The 27,467-nt window shown below is 39.7% G+C and overlaps 2 protein-coding genes and 1 long non-coding RNA gene across 6 annotated transcripts; 2 read left to right on the forward strand and 1 right to left on the reverse strand.

Moving 5' to 3' along the window:
- On the forward strand, positions 1-7,500 carry ftsj1 (FtsJ RNA 2'-O-methyltransferase 1). Its single transcript, XM_026174755.2, has 11 exons — positions 1-138; positions 405-542; positions 847-916; positions 2,093-2,213; positions 2,306-2,384; positions 2,478-2,530; positions 2,605-2,658; positions 3,251-3,353; positions 3,698-3,781; positions 5,534-5,637; positions 6,899-7,500. The coding sequence occupies exons 2-11, from the start codon at positions 422-424 to the stop codon at positions 7,070-7,072; spliced, it is 963 nt and encodes a 320-aa protein (XP_026030540.1). The 5' UTR covers positions 1-138; positions 405-421; the 3' UTR covers positions 7,073-7,500.
- Positions 7,501-8,379: 879 nt separating this feature from the next.
- On the forward strand, positions 8,380-22,893 carry LOC113026224 (bromodomain-containing protein 1-like). 4 transcript variants are annotated; one of them, XM_026174751.2, is made up of 12 exons: positions 8,380-8,677; positions 10,220-11,604; positions 12,053-12,209; positions 12,303-12,431; positions 12,850-12,978; positions 14,474-14,786; positions 14,966-15,703; positions 15,806-15,935; positions 17,143-17,273; positions 18,295-18,389; positions 20,552-20,706; positions 21,307-22,893. In XM_026174751.2, the coding sequence occupies exons 2-12, from the start codon at positions 10,238-10,240 to the stop codon at positions 21,491-21,493; spliced, it is 3,531 nt and encodes a 1,176-aa protein (XP_026030536.1). In that variant the 5' UTR covers positions 8,380-8,677; positions 10,220-10,237; the 3' UTR covers positions 21,494-22,893. The 4 variants fall into 4 exon arrangements, with proteins under 4 accessions (XP_026030536.1, XP_026030537.1, XP_026030539.1 ...); XM_026174752.2 differs by having other exon boundaries at positions 14,966-15,697; XM_026174754.2 differs by lacking the exon at positions 18,295-18,389.
- On the reverse strand, positions 20,595-25,411 carry LOC113026225 (uncharacterized). Its single transcript, XR_003272892.2, has 4 exons — positions 25,278-25,411; positions 24,951-25,030; positions 20,952-20,988; positions 20,595-20,734 (listed from the first exon to the last, which is right to left on the reverse strand). It is a non-coding gene; the product is annotated as an uncharacterized LOC113026225 (long non-coding RNA).
- Positions 25,412-27,467: the final 2,056 nt, after the last annotated feature.

Raw genomic sequence — 27,467 nt, forward strand, 5'->3', positions numbered from 1 at the left:
ATTCGACAATCCTACAGGAGGCAGTAATGCACTATCCTGGATGCGAATTGCCGTTAAACACCAAAGAAGAAGAAGAGGCGGAAGGACGAAAAGAAGAAGAGCCTTTTCACAGTCGACAACAGCAAAGCCCACGTGAAAGTAAGTGAGTCTGGATGTCGTGAACCAGTCTTTGTGTTTTTACGTGTTTTGTGTAGTATGAACTTGAATTTAATTCACACAAAGACGCTTACCTACCTTCAAACAACAAGGACGGACAGCCATGCAGCGGGTCTTCTCCTGTAGTAACCGAAATCCAAATGCAACAATACTCAAGAAATACAGCCTGTGTTATACAGACAGCTTCCATTATAGCGATAATAGCTCTAAAAGAATAGGGGCCATTGTGACTGTGTGTTTTCCTTCAGAGGGGTCATAGGTCAATATGGGTCGGTCCTCCAAAGACAAACGAGACATTTACTATCGACTGGCCAAAGAGGAGGGCTGGAGAGCGAGGAGCGCCTTCAAGCTGCTGCAGCTCGATCAAGAGTTCAACTTGTTCACAGGTGAGACCCATAGGTCACCTGAGAAAGACTTTTATCAATAGTTTAGTATATGTATAATATGTAGAAAAGGGGTTCTTTAGAAAACCCTGATGTGACTTTTTCATGATATAAAATGATTTAGTATTGAGATGTTTTGTCATGAGCTTATAGGGCATACATTCTTACAAACCTTCTAATGTGGCTAAATTAAAATAATTCTGTAAAGAATAGTGGGCCAAAATTTCTCCACAGTGACATGAAAAACTCACTGCCAGCCCTTGTACTATTGTGTCTGTTGATAAATGTCAGTTTTCTTCTTTTTTAGGTGTAAACAGAGCAGTGGATCTCTGTGCAGCCCCTGGAAGTTGGAGTCAGGTTCTCAGCCGGAAACTCAGGTAACATGTTACTTATTTTAATATGCCAACATATAGTGAACATATCCTAGCTGAGCAAAAATGATTTGCATGGCTGCAGTATATTACACTTTTATACAACAAATCTTTTTTTTTTAGAAATATACCATTAAAGAAATAACATGGGCCTTAGAGTTGAACTCTTATCCTATTCCTCTTTTTATAGCATATAAACTGCTGCAGGGGTGTATTCTCATATTTATATGGTGTTTTCACAACTGCGGTGTTTAATCCATTTCAATTGAACTCCCGGTTCATTTTCCTACCTGGTGCAGTTCATTTGTGCAAGTGTGAACACAGTATTCGTAATGAGATGTGAACCAAAACAACCCCACCAAGACAATTTGGAGGAGGTGGTCTCAGTACCATTACAAATAAACTCCAGAGCAGTTTGTTTATGTGTCAACCTGATCCAACTACGTCACGAGTTTGAGCTATAAAAAACCCCACCCCATAGCCATCCATGTATGCTTGTTTTCTCAGTGCAGAAAGGTACTATAGATGTGCAAAGGTCTGTACGGGCTAGCAACAAGCTCTGAAATGAAAGTAAATTCTGTGTTCTCCAATAAACCAGAACACAGCACCTTTTTCCTGTATTTACTTTTGTTGCACTTGCCCCAGACACATCTGGCTAATGAGCTGACTGAACATTCTCATGTGGTTTATAGTGACGCATTTTAGATCTTCCTCAGTATGAAAACAAACTAACCCACAGGAAAAAGCTACAAGTTTACAAACTCATCAACTGATTTGGATCAAATTAACAAACTATAGGTATGAAAACACCTATAGGATTAAAAAAGGTGTTGGAAATACCAGAATATCATGCTAAGAATAACACACCATCCTTATGCTGCTCTTGTTGTTTCTGCACCAAGTGACCCCTAGACTGGCATCAGCTGTGGTTGTCTTTAAATCTAATCTGAACACATTTATTAAGTTTCAACGCCTAATCTCTGGGACTGTGGATGGAGGACAGTTTGTTGCTGTGATATTTTATGTAAATTGTGTGAATATGTGTTTAAATGAATTTTTTGGAGCTGCTTTATTTCTATTATAAAGTATTTGGATTATGATATGTGATATATTCATAAAATGTGTCTACTTACTAAAAAACTATTCTGTGCATTTTGTTTGTTTGATTGTTTTTATTAAAAGAGGGTGTGCGGAGAAAGCTGAAAAGGGTGAGAGCGGTGAGGAAGTGAAGATTGTGGCAGTGGACCTTCAGGCCATGGCTCCTCTGCCCGGAGTTACTCAAATCCAGGGAGACATCACCAAGGTAGGGACATAAGCACAATGATGTCAGTAATCACAGTAACTCAACTCGTAGGCGTGGAGGAGTGAAGACCTATGTCAATGTCTTTCTCCTAGGTGTCAACAGCTCAGGAAATAATTCGCCACTTTGAGGGTCACCCGGCCGACCTTGTAGTGTGTGACGGAGCTCCAGATGGTGAGAGGCTTGCTTTCTGTCTGACGTCGTTGGTTCTTAAGTCTCCTCTGTCCCCCTCTTGTCATTCTTATTCTATTTATGTTCTTTTCTTAGTAACTGGACTCCACGATGTGGATGAATACATCCAGGCTCAGCTCCTGTTAGCTGTGAGTACAGAGATGTGTTTGATTGCACTGTCAGATTTCTTGTGATGTCACGCTAACAGCTGTTTGTTTCTTAGGCTTTGAACATTACCACACATGTCCTGAAGCCTGGAGGAACGTTTGTGGCTAAGGTGAGCTCAGGATTTGTGGTAATTCATAAATGTACACTTATAACATTTGATGTTAAATAAATGAGTCCTGTCTGCCAGAGAGGTGACAGTCATTTAAAATCCATCCACCCATTCTCTTAAAGTCTCATGGACACTTCCCGTCCTTCTTTTCCTGCTGTCATTTATGACAGACGAACTGTCAAGCTATTGCCACAGCAGTAGTAGTGCTGTAATGCAACAATAGTGACAGAGTATTATATGTCAAATGTATATATCAAAAGTATTGTACATCAAATGTGAGCACTAAAGCATCCAAGGTCCCATGAAATTTTAAGTATAACATAAGTGCATAACTTTTTGGTTTACTTAACAAGAAGTAAAACTTAGCTAAACTAACCAAACCTTGGAACTCTTCAGGAGGCGGCACAATAATGTTGCACGCTAAAACTGAATTTGAAAAATATTTTCTACCTGGGTTTGGTTGGCTTTCTTACACAGCTGCGTAAAACCTTCCTTTTCCACCATTTGAATTAGCCCTGTTGTGGGTCCTGGGTTTCATGTCTCTTGTCAGATTGGCCTGTAATGACAGCCGGGCTTTTACTCTCTCTGACAGATTTTCAGAGGTAAAGATGTGACACTGCTGTACTCCCAGCTGAAGCTCTTCTTCGATGGTGTGACCTGCACCAAGCCTCGCAGCAGCAGGAACTCCAGCATCGGTGAGCCACCACAGTCATAACCCACTCGCATGGATCTAATAGAAGGAAAATCTCATCTCCATTTCATTTATTTATTTTATTATGAAATCCAAAGCAAAGAAATTTATATTTGCTGTGGATTTTATTACATGTTTCAGCAGCACTCACACACAGGCGGTGGGCTACACAAAATCTTATACTAATTATGAATGGCTGCCTGGTCTTATAAAATCGTTTGGAGATTCTCTCTGAGGAACTTTCTAATCCAGTATCCATTGTTTGATTTTACACACCCATTCCCATCTCAAACATTTGAATGACCTCTGTTGACATACTGCGTGAATGATCTGTCTTTCTGTGTACAGAGGCCTTCGTGGTCTGTCAGAATTACTCTCCTCCCAAAGGCTACATCCCCAACATGTCTAATCCTCTGCTGGATCACTCCTATGGTAATTATCAATCATTTAACCACATAAGTCTTTACTTTGCTATCTGAACTGGATCAGGAAACTGTACTTGGGTCAGAATTATCACCCTGTTCTATGTGTTCAAACTAGTCATTGAAAAAATGTAAACCAAGTCTAAATAATAGTTTTCTCATGTTTTCAACCATGTAGTTTTAGTTGCAAGACAATAAGTTGTCTTAAAATTTACAGACGTAAATTACTAAGTGTGTAACATACATTGTATTGCCAAAAGTATTAGTTCATTTGCCTTTACACACATATGAACTAGACTGACATCCTATTCTTAATCCATAGTGTTTAATATATTGGTGGGCAACCCGTTGCAGCTATCACAGCTTTTGACTCTTCTTGGAAAGTTTTCTACAATGTTTAGGAGTGTATTTATATTTTTAGAAGCACATTTGTGAGGTCAGACACTGATGTTGGATGAAAAAGGCCTGGCTCACAGTGTCCACTCTAATTCATCCTAAAGATGTTCTATTAGGTTGAGGTCAGAACTCAGTCAAATTGTTCTACACCAAACTCTTTCATCCATCCCTTTATGGACCTTGTTTTGTGCACTTGTGTACAGTCATGGTGCAACAGGAAAATACCATTCCCAAACTGTTTCCACAAAGTTGGGAGTATGAAATTGTCCAAAATGTCTTGGTATGCTGAAGCATTAAGAGTTTCTCTCATTGAAACAAATGGGCTGAGCCCAAGTCTTGAAAAACAACCCCACACCATAATCCCCCCTCTACTTTATACTTGGCACTCTGCAGTAAGAAAAGTACCGTTCCCATGGCAACCGCCAAACCCAGACTTCTCCATCAGATGGAGAAGTGTGATTTGTCACTTCAAGAGACACCTCTGCACTGATCCAGTGAGTCCAGTGATGACATGCATTGTGCTTGGTGATGTAAAGCTTGGGTGCAGCTGCTCAGACATGCAAACCCATTCCATGAAACACTATTCACTGTTTATGAACTAATCTGAAGGCTACATGACGTTTAGAGGTCTGTAGCAAAAGTTGGCGACCATTGCGTACTATGCACCTCAGTATCAGCTGACCCTGCTCTGTCATTTTACATGGCCACTACTTCATGGCTGTCCTTCCCAATCGTTTCCACTAGTTGGTATAACACCACTAACAGTTGACTGTGGAATATTTAGTAGTGAGGAAATTTCACCACTGGACTTCCATCCTATCATGTAACACGCTGGAATTCACTGAGCTCCTCAGAGCGAGACGTTCCTTCAAACATGTTTGTAGAAGCAGTCTGCATGCCTAGGAGCTTGATTTTATACACTTGTGACCATGGAGTTGGTTGGAACACTTGAATTAAATTATTTGGATGAGTGAGTGAATGCTTTTGGCAAAATAGTGTATGCTAACAATAATTTTGTGGCCACATTTGGTAATTCTTTTAAAAAATACCCTGTGGAGTTTTCTTGCACATAAGCAAAAGTTATATTTAGTAAGTTTTATTCAAAGCTAAAGTTTAAATACTACATTTTTTGCATCTGTAGGTCCTGCCACGTGTTTCTTTTTCCTTTTTTCCTTGCTTGCACATTAAGCCAACACAAGCTAGATACCAAACCATGGTGTATTGCATGAACAGAACCTCAGACTGTGCAGCACTGCATTACACATCTTTTGCTTCTTCCTTTGAATGTTGAATTAACTTTTGCATAGTCTCTTTCTGCAGCATAAATTCACACCTATAAGTTTCTCTTCTGGTCTCTGTGCTTAAGATGTGGATTTTAACCAGTTAGAAGGTCCAAACCGTGTCATTGTCCCATTCCTGGCGTGTGGTGACCTCAGTGCCTTTGACTCTGACAGAACCTACCCTTTGCAGGTGAGCTGCTTTATCCTCTTGATCCTGATACAGAGTCAAACTTGCCAACCAAACTTAAAGTAGACATGAAACCGTATGTGTATAAAGGTTAATTTACACCATGGAGCCCTGCTCTCAAAAACTGACAGATATAACTCCGTCTGTGAAGCTGTATTTAAGATAGAAGTGCTTACAGATTTTATAACATGTTTAGCGCCATCTTGTGCCAGTACGGAACGTGTCATCACTGGTTGGTTGGGGCTAATAGACACATTAGTTTGTGTTAGCTAACTAGTGACAGAACTGATAAATCTGTGGAAAGCACTAAACTACACTAAAACTAAAAATCAGTCTAAAGGGGGAGGGGGGGTCACTTTTGTGCTGTCTCTGGCTGCAACAATGAGTTTTATGTTAAAACTGAGGATATACTGTCCACTTTCACTCTGTTTCTTAAGCAATCAGTGGTTTGTTATTGTTTTGCTAGCTAATTGTGACACGGGGAAATCCAGCTGTTAGCTGTAATGTTCAGGTTTGTAAAGCACTTTATAAATGAGAACTGTGTGGAAGAGAGTGTGCTTGAGCCAGGTGACAGGTGGTTCACCAGCCCAACAAGCTGGAGTCAGAAGTTGATATTTCCTCCTCTGGCCGAGTGTACTGAGTGGGGAAATCAGCAGATGCAATAAGCTCTATTTTATGCAATAAAATCTCTTTTCTCAAGCACGCCCAGACAGTTTACAACATAGCAGCACGCTACATGCACATCACACCACAAACGTAACTATGTTTCTTACCGAAGCACGATCGGGAATCCCATCAGCACGTCTGCAGGGAAAGTAGGTCAATGTGTATACTGACAGAAGATGACATTAAACATGTTTTAAAAACTTACTTTTTTTAGCAGAGCTCCATGGTGTAAATTAGTCTTTATATGTGTAGTGTTTCATGTCCACTTTAATTAATGTATTTTGAAAAAATTTTCTGTTTGAGTGTAATTTTTAATTAAACTTTTGTTTTTCTTGTGATGTCTTGGTTATCCCTTGCTTTATATTTTTTTCACTCTAATATGGAATGCATAATTATTCCAATATCTTAATACTGAATTTTAATGGTTTAGTAATAAATGAGTGAAATATAATAGGGGGTGCAGTTTTGCTTGACTCACCGTTCAAAAATAATCCTTATTTACCTACATACATAAATGCTGTTGAACAAATTGTCCAAAGAAATTAATGTATTTTTCTCTTTGCTGTCTTTGTCCTGGCTGTTTCTTGCCTTTCCTCAGCTTGATGCTGGTAAAGAGTACCAGTATACGCCCCCTGCTCAGCCACCCATACGTCCCCCATACCAGCAGGCCTGCCATCTCCGCAAAAAGAACCTGCTGTCCAGAGAGGATGCTCCATCAGTCTGTCCCACCCAGAGCCAAGATGAGCCAGAGCCAAACGCTGAATCAACCTGATCCAAATCAGTTATGCTCTTGGTGGTTTGAAGAAAAAAAACAAACAAAAAACAAAATCGGCCAACACCCGGATACGGTGGATAGTTACTATTAAAAGAACTCTTTCCTGACAGATGAGAAGATGGCTAACAGTTTAATTTCTATGAGGCCTGTAGTGGCATGTCTATCAACAAAGACACAGGAGGCTGTTTTGAATGTTTTTTCTAAGCAGAGATGTATGTTTTTATTGGTTTGTATTTTGATGCAAAATTCTTTGAAACAAATGTTTTTATCCATTACTTTTAAATTGAGAAAAATATTATTTTAAGCCAAACCAGGCACAGTCAATGTTATGTTATTTTTTCCATGACTAATAATTGTTCAGTTGTCACACTATAATAAAATTGTATTTAAAAAAAAAAAAAGTGAAATAAAAGCACTCACTATGGTGATGTTTAGTATTTAATAATGCCACTCTTGCCAATAACCCCAAGGATTATCTACTTGGAACAGTAATAGTTTTAAAATATATACCTAATATAAACCGTAAGTCTCAACTTACGGATGGTATTTTTAACTCACTGCTCCGCATTTATACTGGTGCAGTTTTTACTTATTATATATATTTTTTAAAAACACGAGACATTTTTTCAGGATCATAAAAATAGATCAATATATGGTTGACTGATATTATTGGCAGTGCCAGAAGTATACATAAAGGCTGTCAAAAATCATTTTATGCAAAGAGAAACTACCAGTTGTAGTCGGTCACGATCACTAATGAGAAGTTAATATGCCTTCGCCTTCTCAGGTTAGCATTGTGGAACTTTCAACATCACTACCTGAGTATATATTTGGGCCAGTATGTATACTTATAAATCCACATGGATTAGAGAAAATTCAAAATAAATTCAGATTCAGTCATAAAAGATATATTAATGTACATTAAATGTATATATTTAATGCAATCATTTAAAAGAAAAAGAAAATTTACAATCACAAATACATACGGCTCATAGTTTTATATTCCTTGAATCGTAATTTACCTTTTACTAAAGTGTAGGTAGGGTAGGTTCAAAACGTTCAAAACGTCTTTCAGACGACCCCACAAGCGGTTAGCGCGTGTACCATATGGAAGCGATGCGGTCGGAAAGTCCATACCCTTTCGATCGGTCATCTGTTGGATGCCAGAACGACTTTAATGTTTTTAATAATCTTTGCGTATCGTATTTAGAGATCATATGCTCGTATTTAAATATGAAATAATAACAATAATAAATATATATACACTTCCTGGTTTGCGTGGTGACGTCGCGGCATAGCGACTCACACAACCGCATTGTTGTGGGGGAAGAGAAGCTCAGGCAGCCGCTGAGCCCTGCCACTTCTTACTGCTTTTCCACAGTCCCAGCGATCGATTTTAAGCCTCATATCCTAGTATATCACTTGAAACCGCTCCCGTCGCCCTGGATACCTGTCGGTTACTTCTAAGGTTCACTCGGTTCAGCGCGAGCCGCGGTCGCCTTTGGATGACCAGACTGAATGTGGATTTAACTGCTGCTTCGCTCCGCAGGCCGCACCGCCATTGCTGCTGTTTTTATAAGCTTAATTCTTGAAAATAGCGAGGTAAGTTTTACCTCACTCTCGTTTTACCCGTTTAATGTTTTTCCCTGTACCCTGGATACCTTTAAGTTAGAAACGAAACAGTGCTACTCATAGAAAAAGACAACTTTTTTAATTGAGGTAGTTTCTTGTGTTGGTCGCCATATTTCCTTCCTCTTCAAGTCCCTGTAGTAGCAGGCTAATGTTAGCCCGGTTTCTGGACGGACTAGCAACTAGAGAGGCCACCGCCTGTTTATTAAGGGGAACAACATGGTTGTCTTTTCTTGTAACCCGCCAGTGTTTGATTGGTCGTTCTAAAGCAGGTTCGAAACATAGCACGGATCACTGTCTAGACGGACTTACTGTACCTACCCGTACCGGACATGGATCTAGTAACAAGCTGCAGCTACGTGGAGCCGCTGTTATTCAGGAAACAAACCACACAGGTTGCGCAGATCGGAGGCTCCTTGTCTTCGGCATTGCTGCTTCCTGCTCTCGATGCATTTCTTTCATTTGTCCAGTGAAGGTTGAAGGTACTGTTAGCGCAGCCGGCTGAAAGCGCATTGATCTCACGAGTTAAAGGTGCACCAGCACACGTTGGAGCACTATGTTCAAAGCTGCTAGCTTAACTTCACTTGCCCTGGTTTAAAAAATAAAATAAAGTGTGTGTGTCGCGAAGGTACAAATCTAAGTAATAGCGTTATTTGGGGGGAGTTGGATTTCAGGGAAATCGATATACATATGCAAACATGGCTGGAATAATTCATTTGATAATGGTTTACCTGGCCAATAATAGATACGCTTGGAAAGTAGGTTTTGGTGGTTTTCTTCGTCTATGACATTTAACTATATCTTTCACGTTTTGGTTACAGAAAGATAGATCTTTTTAATGGTGTGTCAACAAATTCATAAAGAGCACAAGAAATTAAAATCCAAGTAGCCCCAGTCCTGATCTGTTTTTCTGTAGCTGTCAATGGATCAGATTTACTGTAGGATTAAAATTTACGTCACAACTTTATTCTGGATCTCACATTAAGGTTTTTATTTAATATTTACTAATTAGCATTTTGGAGTATTTTGATATGATTCCCTAACTAATGTAATGAACAGGGTTTTGTTTAGCAACTTTAACATAGCACTCCTTTAATATAGTCAAAACAATTGCACCATCAGGATCAAAAGACAGCAGTCGGTCATTTAAATGTAGAAGGCTTACTACTACTTTAAATTAGGCTTGACGAAGAAGACACAAAATACAGAGGTGAAAACTTTGTTTCGGGACATTTTTTCCCTTATCTGTAAACAAGGGTTGGAAGATGTGACAGCAGCCAGTTGTGTACATGCAGAAATGTACAGTGAAATCCATGACATGACAGCTTTCTCAGCAGCTGCTAGATCAGCGAGTTATTTATAATAATAATAATAATAATAATAATAATAATAATAATAATAATAATAATAACTTTTTGTGTAGCGCTTTTCAAGAAACCCAACGATGATTTACAAAAGAGTATAAATTTTAAAACATATATTTACACATTTGTTTCATTGCTTGGGTTTTTTCAGGGTCCTCATAGCTCAAACATGAAGAAGAAAAGTCGAAACCAACGACCAGCAGTGATTAAGAGAGAGACTTCTCCCATCAAGCCATCGCCCAACCGGGAGACACTGACATATGCACAAGCTCAGCGAATGGTGGAGTTGGAGGTGGATGGCCGTGTACACCGGCTCAGCATCTACGACAAGCTGGATGTTATCACAGACGACGACCCCACAGCTCAAGAGATCATGGAGTGTAACAGCAACAAGGAGAATAACGAGAAGCCCCAGCAGGTTCTGGTGCGCTCTGTCCGCCTCAAAAACAACCAGCAGAAGAAGAATGCAGCTCTCACCACCTCACATGGTGGTAGTGCCACCCACAGCAGTGCCAGTGGCCTATTGGAGCCGAAGGTTAGAACAGTTGAATACAATCTGCCAGTGGTACCGAAAAGGCCAGCAACCTACTACAAATACACTGAGAGGACACCTGAGGAGCTGGATGAGGAGGTGGAGTATGACATGGATGAGGAAGACTATGCCTGGATGGAGATCATCAATGAGAAAAGAAAAAGTGAGGGAATAAGTCAAGTGTCGCACAACCTGTTTGAGTTTCTCATGGATCGCTTTGAGAAAGAGTCATTCTTAGCCACGCAGGGTCAGAGTGACTTGCAGTCACTTGTGGATGAGGATGCTGTGTGCTGTATATGCATGGATGGAGATGGAGCTGACAGTAACGTCATCCTCTTCTGCGACTCCTGCAACATTGCCGTGCACCAGGAGTGCTACGGTGTGCCATACATCCCCGAAGGCCAATGGCTTTGTCGCCACTGCCTCCAGTGTCCGACACGACCGGCTGAGTGTGTTTTCTGCCCGAATCGAGGAGGAGCTCTGAAGAAGACAGATGATGACCGCTGGGGCCATGTAGCATGTGCCCTGTGGGTGCCCGAAGTTGGCTTCTCGGACACAGTTTTCATCGAGCCCATTGACGGTGTCCGCAACATCCCACCTGCTCGCTGGAAGCTTACTTGCTATCTGTGTAAGGAGAAAGGTGTCGGCGCGTGCATCCAGTGTGACAAGATCAACTGTTACACTGCCTTCCACGTTAGCTGCGCCCAGAAAGCTGGTCTCTGCATGAAGATGGAGCCCGTCAAAGAGGTGACTGCATCTGGTGCCACCACTTTCTCTGTGAAAAAGACTGCTTACTGTTGCAGCCACACACCTGAAGGCTGTGACCGCCGGCCACTCAACATCTATGAGGAGCCCCACCCTAAAAATGGAGCCTTTCACAAGCGAGCTGAAAAGAAAGGGAAGGCCAAGGGCTGGCAGAAGAAAAAGAATAAACGAGCAGACCCTGAACCAGAAACGGAACCTGAAACTCCGACCAGCTCTGGACCTAGCATTACTGCTTCAAGGTAACAGTCAGCCTTAGCTTACCAAATCAACACTCTCTCTCCTTGGTCTTTTGTCCTTTATTTCATTTGAAATGATAATTTTTTTCTGCTTCTAATTTTAGTTGAGTGCTATCTAAGGTAGGGATTTTTAATACATACAGAAAACAGTAAAACTGTATGAATCTGGAAAAAGTAAATATTGAAAGTTTAACTTGAGATAAGTGATATTTATCAGTAGTACTTCAAGAGAACTTTGCCAGCATTATTCCAATACAGTGGAGTTAAAGGTTTTTTCCACGGGTGTGTCAGCAGTGATTTTTATAAGAGATGAATACAAAGATATCTGATTGGTCAAAAATGACAAGCCAGAGATCTGACAGGATTTTAGAGCTACGGAGAAAATATTATCAAAAATATTATTATTATTATTCACTGATTAATATTCCCCTTTTCTTCTATGTTGGGTTAGTTTTGATACCATCCTCAACCAGGTATCAGTTCAGAGGAAGCGTTCATTTGTTGAGGGGGTGCTGAGCTACTGGGTGCTGAAGAGGCAGTCAAGGAACAATGTGCCCCTAATCCGCCGGTTACAGGCCAACCCACAGCCGCCCAAAGCCAAGAAGACGGTCAGTTCTGTTGACATCTAGCAACCTCACACAGTAGGGTATTGTCCTTTTTAATGTAGTTCTTGTTATTGAGCTGACGCTTGTTTCCTGCAGGACCATATGGAGTCTAACCAGGCACTGAAGGAGCAGTTGAAAGAGTGGCACCGCCTCCGTCACGACCTGGAGCGAGCCCGCCTGTTGCTGGAGCTCATCAGGAAGAGAGAAAAACTGAAGAGGGAGGAGGTAAAACCCTTTCAGCATTTACTACTTCACGATTGTCTAGTGCAGAGCTTTATTCCTTTCATCATTTCTTTTCAGGACACATTGTTTATTCTCAAGTTAAAGCTAAATATTTTACTTTTCATTTACTACTCACTATTGTAATTATATTTGTTCTTGTTTAGTTAACTCATTACTACCCACAACATCCCAAATTCCACTGATTAGTTGGACAGCTCCTCACAAATTTGACTACTTGACTGTTAGTCTAAAACCTTTTATGTGCTTCAAACACCCAATGCGCTAAAACATAAACATCGACCCCAAAATGGGATTTACTGTATACACACATTCGGTTTTAATAAACATTGACCTTGGACTCTTGATAACACCTCATGCCATTCATGTGGATTAACATTGTTTGGCTACCTTCTTTCGACAGATGAAGCTTCAGCAATCAGTGCTGGAGGTCCAGCTGACTCCCTTCAACATCCTGCTGAGAGCTGTGCTCAGTCAGCTGCAGGAGAAGGACCAGTACAGCATCTTCGCTCAGCCTGTCAGCATTAAAGAGGTCAGCAGTTGTTCATTATTCACTTTAAAACAGTTTAAAGCAAGTCTTTTTCCCCAGTTCAAATGAAATGGCTAATATATAACGACATTTAGCAACACCTCTTTTTCCTGCCATAGTCTTAGTCAAAGATGTTTATTTATAAAGTCTGTTTAACATCTACATAACTGTATTAAACAAATCAAGTGTGTCTCCATCATTATACTAAAAGTAGTTCACTGAACCGAAATCACCAGTTCAAGAAGACCCAATTTAATGTGAAAGTATTCTCATATCAGAAAACATTTCACGCATTGCATTTGAGATGACTGGCTTTTCATTACATTATAGTGCTCTATCAGTTGCTTTAAGCAACAGTTGCATTCCTTAAAAGCATACTTTCCATTGAAACTCAGGAACGATGTCCCATGTTCACGTGATGAACATTTCAGGATAATGAGATGCACTGACACCAAGTTGTTAATGAGTATTGGTTTCGACTAATGGTAAAAGTGTAAATAACATACTACCAGGGATATCAGGGATCACCACCATATCACCATATTTGCAAGTTTAGCAGTAGATTGTGTGGTATAAAGTCTGGTTCCACCATGCTCAACTGGTAGAGACAGGGTTTCAGGCCCTTGTACTTCCACAATGTGTATTTGGATCCACACTCTCTTCAGCCTAATTGAAGAATATTTGTCCATGTGCAAATAGAGAGTGTATGATAGGGGCCTGCGATTCAAATCAGCGATTCCTGTGCATCTGTGGTATTCTCTCTACTGTTTTCTTTTTTCCTTTTTTTAATTTATTTTTTTTATTTAAAGTGATATTTACCACAATGAAACATCCATCCATCCTCTTCCACTTATCCATATCAGGGTCATATCCCAGATACCATAGAGCAAGAGGCAGGGTACACCCTGGACAGGTCACCACTCAGAGCCATTCACACTTTAATCACCAGTTAACCTAACCCCACTCATTCCATGTCTTTGGAGTGTGGGAGGAAGAGAGAACCCATGCAAGCGCCACACAGAAAGGTCCCAGCCAGGTGGTGAAGTCAAACTCAGGACCTTCTTGCTGTGAGGCAGCAGTGTTAACCACACAACACCGTGCTGCCCTGACAGTGAAACATGTAGCACGGATTCCATACCTCAGTATCAAGTGGGTTGTATGAACAGCTAAACAGTGAAACTAATGGCACCTTTTGTGCCAATGATCGAAGAAATGCAATTTGTTTATGTGAGTGCAAAGCTTCTTGATATAAATGAAAGCATGCATTGTTTTCTAAATTTGGACAACCTGTGTTGCAAAGGTTGACCATTTTGAGGTTTAAAAATTGACATCCAAGTTCTGAAACTAGTGCCCAAACCGATCATCCATAAAAATCAAGCTTTAGAGGGTCAAGGCTCAGTACCTTCCAGCGTGCCTTTTGAAAAAGGGATATCGTGAACCAGAATTTCTTCCTCCTCTTAGACTGCTGCACCTGATGTCTGTTCTCTGTTCTCTGCAGGTACCTGACTACCTGGATATCATCAAGAACCCTATTGACTTCTCCACCATGAGAAAAAGAATCGATGCTCACTTCTACAGGAGCCTGGAGGAGTTTGAAGCAGACTTTGACCTCATAATATCCAACTGCATGACATACAATTCCAAGGACACCTTCTTTTACAAGGCGGCTCAGCGGATGCAAGACCATGGCGGAGCCATCCTTCGCAGGGCCCGCAGAGAAGCAGAGAGGATTGGCTTCGACTTCCCCAGTGGGTTGCATCTTCCTGAAGTTCCGAAACTGCAGCCAACACCGCCATTCACCTGGGAAGATGGTAGGCTTATAGTGCTTCATGAAGTAATATCTGAAAGTGATAAGTAACTTATCTTTAATCGTTATCTCTTAAGTATATTGAATAATAATAAATATTTAAACAGTGAAAGTGTGAGTTCAATAGTAAAATAGTCATGTAATCAGGATAATGACGTGGTTATATGTCACTGTCCTCCGTAGTGGACCGCTTACTGACTCCCACGTACCGCCAAAAGACTCCTCTGGAGGATCAGCTGAAGGAGCTCCTGGAGAAACTGGACCTGAGCATAGCCATGAAGCACAGCCCGTCCCGCAGCAAGAGGCTAAAGCTACTCAAGAAAACCATCACGGAGGTCCGCAGTGAGATAAGCCTGAAGAATTCCCTGCCACCACAACCCTCTACTCCAGATCCCAGCCCATCTCCTGCTGAATCTGAAGACCAACCACTACGAGAACTGCTGGCAGATCCCAGTATACCACAGGAAGACAAGTCTTTACCTCCACCACCATTAGAGACATTAACCTTACCATCCCAAATTTTGCCTATGGACTTGGACCCGACCCCCGTGAAGCTCACAAAGCCCTTGGACCAGTCACCCACAGAGTTTGAGGACGTCACCAACACATCTACCTCAGTGCCATCGGACACCCCTAATGGGCACATCCCAGAGTCGTTGCTCCCCAAAAGTGACCTCTACGTGGAACGCTATAACCGGAGGACCAATGTGCTCTTTCGGAAGTCAAAAAGTGCTAGCCCACAGAAACTACCCCGGACCCAAGAGGTCTCCTCTGGGTCCCCCCCACCCCTGGGCGCCAAAACCTTCCTGTCAGTAGTGATACCTCGATTGGAGACGCTCCTTCTGCCAAAGAAAAGAAAACGCAGCAGCAGCGCTGATGGTGAGGACGACGAGGAGTCGCCGATCAAACGCCTTGGTACAGGTGCCAGTCAGATATTAATTATTTTGTTTCAATTGCAAACAATGCTGGTGACAAAAAGATTCAGTGAGTTTAAAACAATTCTTGTATTATTATCCCTCTCAGGAATGGCAAACGGTTTTGTGGTGGAAGAGGAGGGTGTGGTCTCACAATCTCCCCGTTTGCTTGAGCCACGCCGACGCTGTGCCTCCGAGTCGAGCATCTCTTCAAGTGGAAGTATCCTTTGTGACACAAGGTGAGTGAGAAAAGAACCAACCAAATCCTGAGTGGCTATGCTTATTTTCATAATTTTGTCCTTAACTTCTTCCAGTGTTAACATTGTGGTGACCAAGTTTATAGTATAATCAGAACAATTAATATATGCGCCTCCAAGGCGAAAGGTGCCAAGACACTTTCTGTTTTCAAACCAAATTAGTTAACCGTCAGTTGCACATAGAGGTTTTCCACAAATGACAATACTGTCACAGTAAGTCTGCTTCTGTGGTCAACACCAGACCTTTAACAAACAAAAGATCATAGCAACAAAAAACTCACGCGGCAAAATGAAACGACTGAAATTAAAAAGGTGCTTGTTTGTGGTTATAACATATAAAAATAGTAGAATAAAAAATGTGATGACTTTAAATTACAGAAACAAAAGTCTTGATAGTGTCTATAAAAAGAACTAACCAAGAACAGTCACAGGTGTCACAGCTGGTTTATTTAACGTTTTCTTTGGTGTGTGGGGAGACGCTGACATGCGGAGTTTAAAACGAGCTTCATTTTGTAGTGGATGACTTTAGCTGGTGGAATACATTTGTGGTGCTGCTACCTTTAGTGGCAATAGTTTTACGGCATCCTTCCTGTGAAATCCAAATGATAGTCTCCATCCCTCGCTCGTCTGAAACTCCTGCTGCGATATGTTTTTCCTTATCTGGTAGTATATAAACACACATGCTCAGTGCAGTGTGTCAGGTAGAAACATTTCTGGTAGGGAGCGGGGGATTAATGATTCATTGGATGCATGGGAGAAAAAAAACCTCCTAGTAAATCCCATGCAGACAGCCTAGTATTGCCATGGCAATTTATAATTGTTTTAACCATCGTACGTGGAAAACTTGCAATAGATCAAGTATATTCGATATATCACCCACCCCTAGTTTGATGTATTATCTATTAGCTTATATTTTGTAAAACTAAAAGTTCTTTTGAAGTATAAAATTTGATATTTAATAATTTGGAACAAAATGTCATAAGACAAAAATATATTTTTAATAATATGAAGTAGGTTTCTTTTGGTTTCACTTGCTTAACTAGATTTGGAGTTTGAAAATGAATTGGTGAAGACAAAATTAATAATTGTTAGTCAATCATTCCAGCAGCTCATACATGAGGGTTTTTTAAAAAACAAAACAAAACAAAAAAACATTTTCCTCATTGACCTTTGCTCCTGCATCTTTCAGGACCGTTATCCTGTCTAAAAGTGGTAAAGGGCGACCGGCCACCGCTCGACGTAGCACTGTGGATGACAAAAGCACTCTAATGACCTGCATTGAAAATGGCGAGTTCATCAAAGCTGCAAAGATCTCTTCAGGTGAGCCGATCAGCTCTGGATTGTGACCTAATGAGTGTGCATGAAACAGCTTGGCAAGCTTTGATTTGTCATTTCTTACTTCTGTCTTCTGAAGACATTTACTAAACTAATTAAAGAGTGGCTCTTTATTGGGATACTAATACTTCTTATGTCCAAGCATGCAGCATTTTATTAAATTAATTTCTTGCTTTCATGTTACATCTTCACTTTTCTACTTTTACACCTGTGTAATACAGAGCAATTGAAGTTGAATGAGTCATGTTGAGTGTCATAGGTTTTGATGTAAAAATCCTTTAAATAGAAATCCTTGAAAAGGGGTTACTACAGAACCATGAAATCACCGATTCATCAATGGAGTCTTCCACACTGGTTCTGAAACTGAGGTTAAGTGGTTCATCAGGTACTGGATTTAAGTCAGCATATTCTGCGCTCACACTGAGTTCAAGCTACAAAGGAAGTTGTGAACGCAGGAGAACAACAGAAACGGGAAACCGCGGATGGACGAGGTGGAAGTGAACTAAAGACTGGTATTTTCTTTGTGGATTCAAAGCGAATTATACACTCGTGCCCGTCAGCTACATTGTACTTGAACTGATGTGGTGCAACTACTAAAACTGCATTGTTCATCATTACTGCCGACGTTAATGAACATTGCATTATGACAGTCTTGAAGTTAGGAAGTTGGATTGATTGTGTGTGTGTTTGTGAGAGTGCGTGTGCAGTTTGTTTTTGAGTGTGAGTGTTTGCAATGGTAAAAGCAAATCTAAAGAAAGTTATTTCCTATGCCATTCATGAAAAGTATCAGCAGTACGTGAACTTAATATATAAATTAACACGGACATATTTATATTAAAAAAAAAAAAAAAGCCAGTACCCACACATACATATGATATACACCCTAAAAAATGGTTTACATGGTCTACTTAATAGAAAGTATTATTGGCGGTGTGTGTGCGTTGAGATTGGTTGTGCTCTCTGTTGCAGTGTATCCTTCATAACTTGCTTGTTGTTGTTCCTGTAGAGGTGTGGAAACCCACTGCTGCTTCTCCATTTGTTCTGGAGCCTCTTAAACTAGTTTGGGCTAAATGTAGTGGATATCCCTCCTTCCCTGCCCTGGTGAGTGAGTGTTAGTCCCCTCTGTATCTCATTACCCATCTGCCCCTCTGCCATTGTCCATCCTGTAGCTCGTAATTTGTGCTCATGGCCACGCAGGAGCTTCCAGCTGGCTGATAGTGGAATGGTTGTTGTTGTCGTCGTGTGTAGTGTGGGTCGCTTCGCTCTGGGTGTATTGGGCTTGACTTGGCCTTGCATGCTTGTCTCTCTGAATGCTGCCTTCTTTCACCAGGTTATGCACTTCAGCTTTTTTTCTTTTTTTTTTTCTTAAAAATACTGGAAATCAAGTGCTTTGAATTAGAATACAGAAAACACAAAGGACATGGAAGTGACTAAATATGTCAACAAACAGGGCAATAATTTAAGATACATCAGTTGAAAGAAATCTCACGCATTCACACAACTGTCAGTTCAAGATGGGGGATTACATTGGATTAGTTTATCTAATTTTACAGGCTTCTGCAGATTGTTTCACTTGTGTGCAGCATAATAAAAGTCAGCTCCCTAAATTTAGTATTAGGATAATGAATTTCAGGACCAGTGAGTCATGGAGCTGCAGAGCAATGTGAAATTGATCTCTAGTTAAAGGATAGTCCCTGAAAGTTTGCCCACTTGGGCAAAGGATGAAATTTCCCTCCATAACATGCATTGAGAACCAGGAAAAAGGCTAAGTGTCACAATGGTAAAGAATTGTTCCAAAAAGCCTGGATCCTTCTCCTGATTGAACCACAAGTTAATCACTTAAGTTGGGCCAAGAACCCACCTCTGCTAAAAAACGTCATGCTAACCCCATCCATAACATTTTGTGTAAATCTGCTAACAAATAGAAACACTGAACCAATCCCCCTTTTTGGCAGAATTAACAAATAAAATCCAGTAAAGTTCTTTTCAACAGCTACCTCCCAACTTTCACATATGGAAAGAAACAATGCATTCTAAAATCTATCCCCCGTTACCAATGACAGGGTGGAAAGAGACTGCGCTGAAGGGTTTAAGGTCAGAGGCAGTCTAATGCAAATACATTACATCATCATGTATAACAACAATTTGCTCCTTGCAAATCTGGGCAGAATAGTCTCTTTAAAGAGCTTAAGTTCATTAATATGATTTTAAAATACAGTTTGCAAGTCAGAAACAAAGATCTTTCGATCAGTGTCACTTAAAAAGAAAGTCACTTTACAGGAACTGTTAGTTTGTATAGAACAGCATCCTTCAGTTTTAGTTACAAACTTTAAAGTTAGCAACATGAAAATCAAGTCCACTTATAGTTAAGCATGTAATTTATTTCTTACATTGTCAAAAGCCTTAGCTAAATAACTTGGCTGGCACAATGTCAGTGTCATGTAAGACTTACACTGCTCACACAGTACGGTCTAAAAATAAAGACAGTACTCTGTATTTAATTGGTATAATATTTGCTAACTCCTTAGTCTGAATGTCTAACAAACTGGGGTGTTTTTAGTCACTGCAATTAGACATAAAATGTAAGTCGAGTAGTCAACTTGTAGCAGGGCTACAAATAATGTCTTTAGCTTTACTTGATCAGCTAGAATGGAAACGAGTGAAATGAGAATTAGGAAAAAAAAAAGCTCAGGGTCAGATTTTTCTAATGCAGAAAACACTTTCAAATATGCCCATCCAAAAAAAATAACATTCATTAAAACATCACATCTACTGTAAGAATGAAATAGTAATTATAGAACTGTTTAGATCTTCTCTATTTCCTTTACTTCCGAGTGGAGACAAAGCTAATTTTGCATTTTGAATTATTTGATCTAGCTCAGTAGGAATTGAGCCATTTGGAATTAATAGTTTTTTTGGACTTCTCAGTTATCAGTACCTTTTACAGAAAGATTTTCCCCCAAGCAAGACGTGGACAACTTACAGCTTAGATGTGGAGTTGATGGCAGAAGCAGATATTTAACTCTTCACAGAAATGGCACTGACTTGGTGATGTTAGTGGGCTGTTCAAGTAACACAAACAAACCAAAAGTAATGTACTTATCAAGACAAATTAGTATTTTTGCAAGTTTTCAGCCAGCCATTTAAATTAAAAAAACAAAACAAAAAAGTCCCAAACTCCAGGTGCCAATTTTTGGCCACACGTTTTCCTGCGAGAAGTCTGCCTCCCTCAGTGTCCCGCTCCATTTTCTTGGTCTTCACAGATCATGGACCCCAGGTCACGGAGGACAATGTGTCGGCACAGCGGGGTGGAGCTTCCCCAGCCACCGTTGGACGTTCTCAGAGCCGGAGAGCGGATGCAGTTCAGGTCCGCAGAGAAACTCTTCCTCGTCCACTTCTTCGACAGCAGGCGCAGCTGGTGAGCAGCCAACTTCTTTCACTGTTAGCTGGGATTGAATTAATCTTGCTTAAACAAAACAAGTGATCAAGACAGATTGTACGTTTGAAACCTATTTAACCTGGAAAGCAACATTTGATCCACTCTAATCTACTCCTGCTGTTGTCGATGAGCTCCACCAGTCATATCTGTGGCTAGCCAATGTATGAGTCACTGTAGCCTGCTTAATGACAGCTTTTTAATGTGTTCATAATAGGAAACTTAACTATTGTGATGTGGTCCCCAAACAGTTTTTCCAGAGACCTAGTTTGGGAGAAGAGGGGGAAAAAAAAGAAAAAGAAAAAAGGAAAGCTTCACTTTAACAAAAATTTACTTTTGTACTGATGTTGTTTAAGAGTGACTTCTGAGACAAAAAACAAAACACGTTAGCCACTTAATACAGACCTTTTTTTTGTCCTATGTCAAATTATTACTATATATGTAAAACAAAACCAATTTAGACTGATCAGACTATGAAAGAGATGCTGAACTGCATTCTGTGTCTTGTACAAAAGGTCTTGAAAGGAACTCCACTTCGTCACATGTGAAAACATTTTCCAAAATGGTCTTCTCTCTCATCAGGCAATGGCTTCCTAAATCCAAAATGGCTCCCTTTGGCGTCAATAAGATGCTCGACAGAATGAAGCTGATGGAGGCTCGGTCGTCCTCCGTCCGAAAATCTGTGCGACTCGCCTTCGATCGAGCCATGAACCATCTAGACCGAGCTAGAGAGCTCAAGCCGAACACTGGCCTTGGTGTCACGATTTGAAGCCCCGCCACCTCAAGAATCCTCCCATCTCCCATCTCTTAATCATGTTTTTGTCACTGCAGAGAACACGGTGTCTGCTGTATACGCACAACACAAACACATCTTGTTTACTATGTCCTTCAAACTGGAACCAAATCATTTCCACCCTTCCTCACACACAGGTTCCACCTCTCTGAAATACTGTAGCTTGAAACAGTTGTTCTTATTTGTCAAGAGCTATGCAATGAAAAACGTCTTTGTTAGTGGATTCAAAAAGTTGACAGGGGAAAAAAAACAAATCAAATCTTGGCTGCGAGGACTGAAAAGTAGCAGGTCTAAACCTGTTGAATGTGGCAGAGTTTGGCCTCTGACCTCCTTAAATGTGCTGCAAGACTGCTGCAATCTCACTGCCATGAAATTGTCCATCATTGTGTGTGACAGCAGCAGCTCCTGTAAATATCCTGTACAAGGCCTGACACTAATTTATTCATTCCCTCAGTCAGTTTTGGTACACAGCATTCTGATATTTATACAGTGAGGTGATGATCCGCGCTGTCAACAGCACTGACAGTGTTGGGATTTCTGCTGGTGCTATCTCTACAGAGAAAAATCAAACATGCATACTGTATTGAACCTTTTTATTTCACCTTCTTTTGTACGTTTTTTTGTAAGTTATTGAGTTCTCAAGCTTCAAGTTCTCATCTTTGGCATTAATGTGTTTTTGTGTGTGCTTTTTTTTTTTTTTTAAATTCTGAATGTTTTTACTGGACTACTTTTTTTTTTTTTTTTACTGTTTGTACATATTTATATAACATCTATAAAACTCTCAAAGTTTAAAATGCCCAAAGTGCATCATTCACACCAAAACAAAGGAGAAAAAAAGCTGCCCACAGGTTCCCCAATTATCTTTTATGGGGTTTTTATTAGATTTTTTCAGGTTTTTGGCCTGTTTGTTTGCTGTGATGAGTTCAAGTCTTCTGTAAAAATGTCATAGAATCACCTTCTCAACCTGGAGTGGACAGTCAGCTGTAGGCGAGAAGAGAATGTGCCTGTACTAATTTATTGTAAATTCAAAAATGTATATGCATTACTTTATAGAGAAAGTAAGAAAATACTACAGGTGCACTAGGAGTCACATAGAAGCCCCTTCTCTTTTACCTGTGTCAGTCTTTGTTTTCCCATATTGATAGCATTAAATCTGAAGGGTGAGGTGACAGTGTTTTATTTTGGCAGGGTAGCAGTGGGTAGACTTCCTGTTTTCTTTGGTCCTTCTGAATGTGGATGTTGTGTGTAAATAGATTTGGTACTTTAGCTGATTCTCTGGGAAAAACCACAGTTAACAGGGAACAGAACCCAGCTGACAGCAGGCTGGTGGGATTTTTATACTAAAACACTGAAATTAAAATATGTTATTAAATCAATCCGAATGTCTTCTGGCTTTGTTTTTACACATTTTTCATTCAGACTTTACAAGAAAAAAAAAATCAAGGTTGTTTGCCTGGTTTTATAGTACTTGTTATACTGAGAAGTTTTTATATTGAAAAAAAAATTGAGTAAACAAGTTCAGCAACTTCCCTGTATATCACCAAGTGACCATTAGATGGAGCCATTGCACCTTAACTGATTAAAGGAAATATGTCTTATTAACACAAACAAGAATAATAAATGCAGAACTCAATGCATTGTAGCCATTTGGGGACAGGGATAAGTCATCTATTCATTCCATATACTACATCACCATGACACTGTTTGACAACACAAATCAAAGTTGCACTACTTTATAGAGACACGTGCTTCTTCTGATAATGTGGATAGAAGTTGTTCTTTAAGAGCTGGAGCTTCCAAAGTCTGCCTGACCTCAACTCTGCTGTGGATGTTGTTGATTTTAATGTCAGGTTCACTACATTTTCCACATGCCTTCAATATGAAGTCTGACCAATTTAAGTGTTAACTGAGCACTGAAATGTCACAAAAGAAGGAAGAACCATTTCCACAAATTACTGCACTAATTTTTCAAGTGAGAAAATATAATTTCATTCAATATTTAATTGCACTCATTTGCACTGCGAGTATGCATTCACTAGAAGAAGAAGAAGAAAAAAAAACTACTTTGAAAGACTATGATTACACAAATGAAAAGTCATTCTGCTCCATTCTTCAAACTGCGGCTGCTGTTTGTTTTTATTATCATTGCTGGTTCAGTTTTGACAGCCGTCCCTCAAATGTTTTTCTGATGACTCGTTATCCTTCAATTAGAAGCAGGGTCCAGGGGTTTAAATGTCTTTGAAGTTGGAAATTGTTAATTACCCATTTGGATGGATAATTAACAATTTCTAGCTAATCAATAAACCTAACACATGTTGACAACAATGCAGCTGCCACTGCTGCATATACGATGCTGGCTGAATCAACCAGCTTGCATCTGTTTGTTTGTGTTGAAGGTCATGAAACATTTTCTCCAGAGTGAAATCTAAAAAGCTGAAACAGTCTCTCTAAAATTCTGACAAATTCTGCTGAAATCTCCTTCCTGTCAGCACCAGTTGGATTCCTGTTTTATTATGTAAAAATCATGGTGTTTGATGCAGCATCACTCGAGCCCTAACCAATATCGTTGTCAGAATACAGTTTTTAGTTGAAGTTTGTGTTTTGTTTTCTTTCACTTAAGCCAAGAGGCAAGGATAAACGTGAATGTGCATTCATGTGTATGGAGGAGGATTTGGAGGACTGTTCAAGTCTAAAAATTCTGGGGGATTGGAAGGTTAAAAACACAACCCACTTTCAATATTTTCCTTGTTACAGGGACAATACAGCTAATGTTGAGTCCACAAGTTCACATAACACAATCTTATTCTGGTTGATGAGATGCCATCCCACAGTGGGTAACCATCAGGAGGTGGTTCCATACTTGTGGTTCCTCTACATGCAGAGGGACCATTAACTCAATAAATTGTTATATTGCCAATATGACTAATCATCCAGTCCAATAAATGATGAACATAAGTCAATATCAGAGTAAAGAAAGATTGTGCACGTTTTTCATAGACATAGTGCATACACTCACACATCTTATGCTCAACCCCAAAATGCATTTTCCTTACAAATGTGCCACAATTTCAAGGGAAATAACGCCAATAGCATAAGATTTATTGCCTAGAAGCGCAGCTACAACAAAATAATCATGGTGTCACAAAGTGTGCCAAGTTTAATTCCTTCCTCTTCGAGGTAAAAAGGAAATTAAAACACAGAAAGGAACTTTAGTCTGAAGTGATGCCTATAGTTGAAAAAAATAAGTTTTTAAATCAAGAACTCTGGTAAAATCTATTTAGTGTGCACTTTGCATAAGTCTGAGCTGTGAGGGATTATGCTGAAAACTGGGTTAATATAATTCAGTTCATTTGTATTTGCCAACTGGCTATTAAGAATTTTGCTAAAATATGTAGTTAAAATAAATAAATAAAACCAACCACTGCTGAGATACCTGGAGTATTCCATTAGTGAACAAACTGCTCCCAATATATCAACAAAGCCTAGAGCTGGAGGCAGCCACCCGCCACAGCACTAAAAACAAAGAGGACAGAACAACAAATATGAAAAACACAGTTATTAAATAGCTAAATAAACAATACTTCAAATGAAAGCTAAAAAATAAATAAATAAATCCCAGAATAAACAGCAGTCAGTGCTCCTGAAAAAACAAAACATAAGTTAGCTATGGCACCTACAAATTACTAAATGGAAATATACCAGTACAAAACAAAACACTGGAGTGGGTAAAACTATTAAAAAGTCCACTATTTCAGCTCACCAGGCAAAAGTGTAAATCAGTTCAACCCACAGGGGAGCCAAACCAGAGTCCAGGACAATGGCAGGAAGCAGTCCCCACACCTGGCTGCAATCACCTATTTAAGCCTTTGTAGTCCCCTTATGATTGGCTGTTCAACTGCTACACCTGTATGACTGATTGTAAATCCAGCAATAAACTTTGAAATGAACTGTAACCAAACACTTTTATAATTGTCTTTTTTCTTGGCTTGTCCTTTTTAAATCTCTAAATAGGACTTTTTTTTTGCCAGCTCAAACCTTATCAAGTATAAGCTTCATAAAGTATTCTCACATATCCTTATAGTGTTATACATACTTTAACTTATGTGTGTGCATTCAGTCCAGGTTTTACCATAATAGCTTTACAGGGTAAAAGAGAAGAAGCTGCAGGCTTTATTAGAAGCCTTCTTTTTACCTTTTAATTATGGGGGAGTGCGCTGCAAGAGCTGGCTGATTGAAAACACACTAATTAACCAATCAAAAAGTGCTTGGGCAAGTGGTTACCTGTGTGATCACTCTGAGTGCAGTTTCCTTCTGCCTCGTCCCCTGATTCCTGATCTGCTAATGAGACAAAAGTGTTGGAGTCTATCTTAATGAAATTCAGTCATTCCCTCACATGCTGAAGCAAGTGCTCAATCTTCTGTCACATGGGCTTTTTGTAGCCCCTTGGCATTTGAATTTTTTTAAAGAGGAGAGATGGTTTCCTGATTTGGATTTTTGGATTCTCTCCTCGAAGAGAAAAAGGTGTTGGTGGAGGGTGGCAGGCTCTCAGCATGAAAACCTCGTCTGATTTCTTTCCCTGCTCTTCCACTTCTCATCTCTTGATGGCCAGGTCATAATTGGCTGTGACTGGATGAAAATGGCACCTTCAACCTTCCCGCTGCCTGGAAATAATATTTCCTCATATTTCTAACATGAGAAAATCTAAAACCAGGTGAAAAGAACGGGGTGGAGAAAAAAAGAGTACTTTTGTAAAATCTTATTTGTTTATTGGTGTAACATTTTGATTTACAGGACAAAAGCCAAAAAGTATAAAACCTTAGTTGAGAGATGAATTTTTAAGTTCTTTTAAAAATTTTGTTTTAATTCAAGGTAATATGTCTGAGGTATTAACATTACTACTAATTCCTAATTACTACTATTAAATCTTTCTAATTGTACACTATCTAAAAACTCATCAGTGCAAATTTGGATTAATCACCTGCAGAAATGTAAGTGTTTGAATACCTTTTGAGAAAAAGTACAGTCCCTGTTTTTTCCTTTCCCTGGAAACTATCAATTTCAGGTTCGCTAATCTGGCCAGAACATTTTTTCAAGCACTAATTAAAGCAGAAATAGAAAACAATGATGTGGCTTTATGAGATACAAACTGATTTGCAAAGTTTAAAAAAAAGGAAATTATTAAAAAAAAAACACCCACACCTATGAAATATAACACACAAAAATACCACTGGGGTCTGCATGACCCTGGTCAATAAGATGAGGGTCCAAACATTTGAGAAGACTTTAAATGAGATCTGGATCAATATGAGTAACTGATGTCTTTATTAAGTCAAGTCACAGACGTAAAGCAATAAAGAATACATTGTTGTTGTTTGACAGTGATCAATGAGCTTTTAAGGTTGTACAACCTGCCATTATATCCAATGGAATGTTGGACAGCTCTTTGTGTGTGTGTGTGTGTGTGTGTGTGTGTGTGTGTGTGTGTGTGTGTGTGTGTGTGTGTGTGCACTTGTGTATATTGCAGGGAAAGTGATAGTATAATTTGCAGAGGTATGAATATTTTATGGAGTGAACTCATTAGATGCTCGGGCTCTCGGGAGCTGAGAGGAGAGTTTGTTTTGTTCCAGATTATTTGTGTGATAAATTATACATCTCTGAGACTCAACAATATGAAAACAACACAGTTACAATTAGAGGAAGGGGGGTGAAGGGCTGTATTTACACTCCACACATCAAAAAGAAGCCTGGCCCACTTTTTTGTCCGCTATGCACAGCTTACTCTGTGAAGGCCACTCTGAAACTAAATCTAATTCTTAGATCAAGTCATTTCTGTTATGACATATTTTAACGGCAGTTCATTCTTAATTCAAGACTCAAGTTTGCACAGTCACAGTAGATACAAAATGTCAGTGATCTGTCATCATTTTAAGATTTCGTTCACTTAGTCCAA

This window comes from Astatotilapia calliptera, chromosome 7, assembly GCF_964374335.1.
Source record: "Astatotilapia calliptera chromosome 7, fAstCal68.1, whole genome shotgun sequence".
In the NCBI taxonomy this organism is placed as follows: Eukaryota; Metazoa; Chordata; class Actinopteri; order Cichliformes; family Cichlidae; genus Astatotilapia; species Astatotilapia calliptera.

Excerpts from the sequence above, each read along its gene's own strand:
- ftsj1 (XM_026174755.2), top strand. The coding sequence starts at position 422 with ATGGGTCGGTCCTCCAAAGACAAACGAGACATTTACTATCGACTGGCC. Across the intron at positions 3,782-5,533 it reads TCTGCTGGATCACTCCTATG|ATGTGGATTTTAACCAGTTA; the intron begins GTAATTATCAAT and ends TCTGTGCTTAAG. Across the intron at positions 5,638-6,898 it reads ACAGAACCTACCCTTTGCAG|CTTGATGCTGGTAAAGAGTA; the intron begins GTGAGCTGCTTT and ends GCCTTTCCTCAG.
- LOC113026224 (XM_026174751.2), top strand. The coding sequence starts at position 10,238 with ATGAAGAAGAAAAGTCGAAACCAACGACCAGCAGTGATTAAGAGAGAG. Across the intron at positions 12,210-12,302 it reads CGCCCAAAGCCAAGAAGACG|GACCATATGGAGTCTAACCA; the intron begins GTCAGTTCTGTT and ends TGTTTCCTGCAG. Across the intron at positions 15,704-15,805 it reads GATCAAACGCCTTGGTACAG|GAATGGCAAACGGTTTTGTG; the intron begins GTGCCAGTCAGA and ends TATCCCTCTCAG.